This window comes from Emiliania huxleyi, assembly GCF_000372725.1.
Source record: "Emiliania huxleyi CCMP1516 unplaced genomic scaffold EMIHUscaffold_228, whole genome shotgun sequence".
In the NCBI taxonomy this organism is placed as follows: Eukaryota; Haptophyta; order Isochrysidales; family Noelaerhabdaceae; genus Emiliania; species Emiliania huxleyi.
In genome coordinates, this window is record NW_005200351.1 from 160,602 (window position 1) to 165,153 (window position 4,552).

A 4,552-nucleotide genomic window follows, 5' to 3' on the forward strand; every position below is an offset into this window, starting at 1 on the left:
CGCTCGGCACGCTGCCTCTGGAAACCGGCGGTAAGGAAGAGCATCTCGATTCGATCGCCCTGCGTCAGCGCCTGCCGCACCTCCTCAACCAGCGCCTGCACCCCGATGAGCGAGAAATCGGGGGAAGCGTTGGTGCTGAGAAGCGCGCGCACGCAATCGTCGTAGCCGTATGCGATCGCCGGAAAGAGCAGCGTTGCTCCACTAAAGCCATCGTCGGCACCCGACGCTCGAAGCGCACGGATGGAGTCGGCGTGGCCGTGCCTAGTCGCAAGCACCAACAGCGACCTGCCATATGACGCAGCCGCGCCCTCCACGCAGAGCACTCGAATACAGCCCGAGTGGCCGTGACGCGCAGCAAGCACCAGAGGCGTCGAGCCTGACTCATCGGCCAGATCAACTGCAGCACCGACCGCACACAGCGCCTCGACGCAGCGGTCGTGACCGTGTCGCGCCGCTGCCGCGAGCGGGCGGAAGCGGTTGCAGTCGGCTCCCGCGTCGAGGAGCACTCGGACACAAGCCGCATGCCCTTCCTCCGATGCCAGCCGCAAGGCGCTCGCGTGCTCCCATGCAACGGCCGGCCGCAAGCTCGCGTGCTCGCGGCAAGCCTCCAAATTCGCAGCAGTAAGGATGCGCAGAGAGGCGACTCGGCCATAAGCTGCGGCGTGCTCGAGGGGTCCGAGCCTCTCCGCCCAGTGCTGCGATCGCGTCAGCCAGTCGTGCAGCTTGCTGAACGTGCTGACGAAGTTGGGCAACAAGTGCAAGATCCGCTCGTACCCGTCTCCGCGCAACTCTTTCTCGAGCACCTCCACGGCGTTCTCACCGCGGTTGGTTCTGGTGGCTCCGAACTCCGAGAGGAGCTTGACGACATTCAACTGCAGCGTAACGACGCCACCGATGAGGGGCGGCAGCGAGTGGGGAACTCTGTGCCAACTGGCTGACAACGTAGGGTCCGCTCCGTTCTTGAGCAGCACCTCGATGCACGCTATGTGGCCGCGTCTGGCCGCCTCTGCCAGCGGCGTGCATCCGTCCACGCACTGGTTCACGTCGCCGCCGGCGTCGCAGAGGGACTGCAGAGTGGCCACATCGCCTCGTGTGGCGGCGTAGAGCAACGGCAGGTACTGAAGCGTGACGTGGATGACGGCCTGGTCTGGGATCGGCGGAAGGTCGTGGAGGCCGATTTCTCTTATCTCGACGCCTCGGTAAAAGAAACGCGCCATCGAGCGCTCCGGGATGCCCTCCGCTTCGCAGAACGCCTCAAAAAGGTGCGAGTCAAAGTTGTGGGCAGGATCGATCGCGTCGAAGAATACGACGCGCCCGCCGCAAGGGATAGTCGCTATGAGCGCGACTCTGGTCCGGAAGTGCGGCTCTGCGTTGAGAGCGAATCGCAGAGCCGACATCGCACTTGTGTGTCCCCGTGCCGCAGCCAGCTCCATCAGTCGCCGCGCCTCTGCGTAGTCCTGCGGCCCGCCGAAGCCCGCCGTGTGGAGGCAACCAAGGGCGTGCTGTGACTCGGCGTGCCCCTGCGCCGCAGCTGCGCCATACCACCTCCGCGCCTCCGCAAGGTCCCGCGGCACGCCCCAGGCGAGAAGGTTGCCCAGGTGGTACTGCGCGTCTGCGTCCTCCTCCGAGGTGGCGAGCCAGCGCAGCTGCGCGTCCTCGGTCGACAGTGGCGGCGCTCGGCCGAGCACCTCGACACTGATTGTGATGCCGCTCTCATTCCCGTCAAAAAGGACGCTGACATACTCGCTCCTCGTGTGTTCCCAATCAGTCCCCTCCTGCACCACGCCGCGCATGCCGTGCAAATGCATATTTCCATCGCCGCTGCCAAAACTATCGCCGTGGTAGTACAGCACATCTCCGACGGACAGCTCGCTTTTGGAGAGCGGCTCCTCCAGCCACGGCGAGCGCCTCGGGGGACGGACGCTCACGTAGACTGGCGGTGACTCCGGCGGTGGTGGCGGCGCTACCAGCGGCGACGCCTCCACCTCTGATTGCTGCGGCCCAACCAGGTTGGGCGGCTCCATCGTGAATCGTCAGTAAAAGAAAAGAATTCACAAGAGCCAAGCCTCTCTCACAGCACACTGGCACGACAAGGGCGCAGACTGGCGCGGACTGGCACACACACAGGCAAAGAAAAGAAACAAAAAGCGAGCCCCAAAGCGGAGTTGGGAGTCCATGTGAGTCCATGTGTGGTGGCGGCGTGCCGTCCTCCCATCCCTCCCTTGGGCTGTCTGTTTTCTTTCTTTCTTTTTTTTGGGAGTCCATCGAGCACCGCGCTGCGAGCCTGTCGTGTCCCTTGTCAGGAGAGCAGGAGAACCCCCTGTGCCCCTGATCGTCCTTCCAAAATCCTGCTCGTGCAGGTGGGGGACGCCTGTCCTCCTCTCCCAAGTCCCATCCCTTGTTCGGGTTTTCTCATTTCTGTTTACTGGCGGCGCGCGCGCCACCCACTGCGGCACTGGCACTAACATGGATCATGTGGTACACCAGTCAAAAAGAAACCACACATCGGCCATCCCTCCACCCTGCTTTGTGGAGTGATTACTGATTTTTTCTCGTCTCTATTTGCCTGTCTCTTTCTTTAGACCCGAGGCGGCGTCGACGCGCACCATCCGCTCCCCATCTCGCTCTCCCTCGTGTGCTGCACGGCGCCGTCGGGAAACTCCGCGCGCACCAGCCGCTCCGCACCTCGCTCGCCCTCGAAGTGCTGCACGGAGCCGTCGGGAAACTCCGCGCGCACCAGCCGCTCCGCACCTTGCTCGCCCTCGTAGTACTGCACGATGCCGTCGGGAAACTCCGCGCGCACGACCCGCTCCCCATCTCGCTCGCCCTCGTAGTGCTGCACCTCGCCGTCGGCAAACTCCCCGCGCACCACCCGCTCCGCACCGCGCTCGCCCTCGAAGTGCTTCACCTGGCCGTCGGCGAACTCCAGGCGCACCCTCCGCTCCGCACCATTCTCGCCCTCGTAGTACGCAGTGCCGTCGGCATACTCCTCGCGTACCAGCCGCTCCGCACCTTGCTCGCCCTCGTAGTACTGCACGATGCCGTCGGGAAACTCCGCGCGCACGACCCGCTCCCCATCTCGCTCGCCCTCGTAGTACTGCACCTCGCCGCTGGCAAACTCCACGCGCACCAGCCGCTCCGCGCCTCGCTCGCCCTCGTAGAAGTGAACCTCGCCGTTGGCAATCTCCGCGCTGGCATACTCCTCGCGTACCACCCGCTCTGCGCCTTGCTCGCCCTCGAAGTACAGCACGGCGCCATCGGCACGCACACCGCGCACCGTCCGCTCCGCACCTCGCTCGCCCTCGAAGTGCTGCACCTTGCCGTCGGCCAAGTCCGCACGCACCAGCCGCTCCGCTCCTCGCTCTCCCTCGTAGTACTGCATGCTGCCTTCGGCAAGCACCACGCGCACCAGCCGCACCGCACCTCGCTCGCCCTCGTAGTAGCACTGCCCCTGCACAGTGCCGTCGGGCGACTCCTTCCGCACCAGCCGCTCCGCGCCTCGCTCACCCTCGTAGTGATGCACCACGCCGTCGGCAAACTCCAAGCGCACCAGCCGCTCCGCACCTCGCCCGCCCTCGAAGTGCCGCACCAGGCCGCTCCTCAAGAAACGCAACCGCAGATCAGCGCCCCGCTCGTTGCCGCGTCGCAGCGCCCACGTCTCGGCGCGTTGCTCGCCAGCGCCTTCTACCGTTGCCGAGAGGCAGAGCGCCGGGCTCACCCTCGCAAGCCACGGGAAGTGGTCGGCGGTGGCGCGGCGGTCGGCGGCGTAGGCGCGAAGGGTGGCCTCGCAAAGCGTCGGCCGTATGATGGACGACCCGACGAACGACCCGGCAATCAAGCGCTCGATGAGCAGCAGCCGCATCGCCACGGCGAAGAGAGGGTCCTTGAAGCGCGCCAGGCCGCTGCGCAGGGCGAGGAGGCCGAGGCGCGGCGACGCGAGGCTGAAGGCGGCGCAGTCGGAGAAGTCGTCGACGCCCTCGAGGATGCGGAGGTGCAGCTCCGGCGGCAGCTCGGCAAGCCAGTCCGTGGGTGGGGCGTCGTCGTCGTCTGTGCGTGCGCCAGGCAGAGACTCCATGGTGAGTCGGCGGCAAACGCCGTCTGCAAAAGGACAAGAATTCACTCGGTGAGGTTGATCACCTCACTCCAAGGAGACTTTGTATTGGCACTAACTAACACGGATCGTACGAGAGAGAGAGAGAGAGAGAGAGAGAGAGAGAGAGAGAGAGAGAGAGAGAGAGAGAGAGAGAGAGAGAGAGAGAGAGGGAGGGAGAGAGAGAGAGAGGGGGGGGGGAGGGAGAGAGAGTCAGAGAGAGAGAGAGAGAGAGAGAGAGAGAGAGAGAGAGAGAGAGAGAGAGGGGGGGGGGGGGAGAGAGAAAAAAAGAGAGATGGCACGACCCTGTCTGCACGTCTCTCGCGCGCGTGAACAGGGCACGTACTTTAAACTCCGGTGAAGTTCTGTTTTCCCACAACCTTTAAATGCCCGGGCCAAAAACGTGGAAAACCCCCCAAAATTGAAGTCGACCGCCCAAAGCTGTTCCCCCCCCCCCCCCCC

At 64.6% G+C, this 4,552-nt stretch overlaps 2 protein-coding genes across 2 annotated transcripts; both read right to left on the reverse strand.

Annotated features, from left to right (window-relative positions):
• Nucleotides 1–302: 302 nt before the first annotated feature.
• Nucleotides 303–557, reverse strand: EMIHUDRAFT_73377 (hypothetical protein; the record flags this gene model as incomplete). The annotated part of the gene is made up of 1 exon (XM_005779728.1): nt 303–557. A coding segment is annotated over one exon (255 nt), but the record flags the coding sequence as incomplete, so codon positions are not given.
• Nucleotides 558–2,578: 2,021 nt separating this feature from the next.
• On the reverse strand, nt 2,579–3,862 carry EMIHUDRAFT_315044 (hypothetical protein; the record flags this gene model as incomplete). Its single annotated transcript, XM_005779729.1, has 2 exons — nt 2,579–2,908; nt 2,999–3,862. 2 exons carry the CDS (start codon nt 3,860–3,862, stop codon nt 2,579–2,581), a joined length of 1,194 nt encoding a protein of 397 aa, XP_005779786.1.
• Between the last annotated feature and the right edge of the window lie 690 nt (nt 3,863–4,552).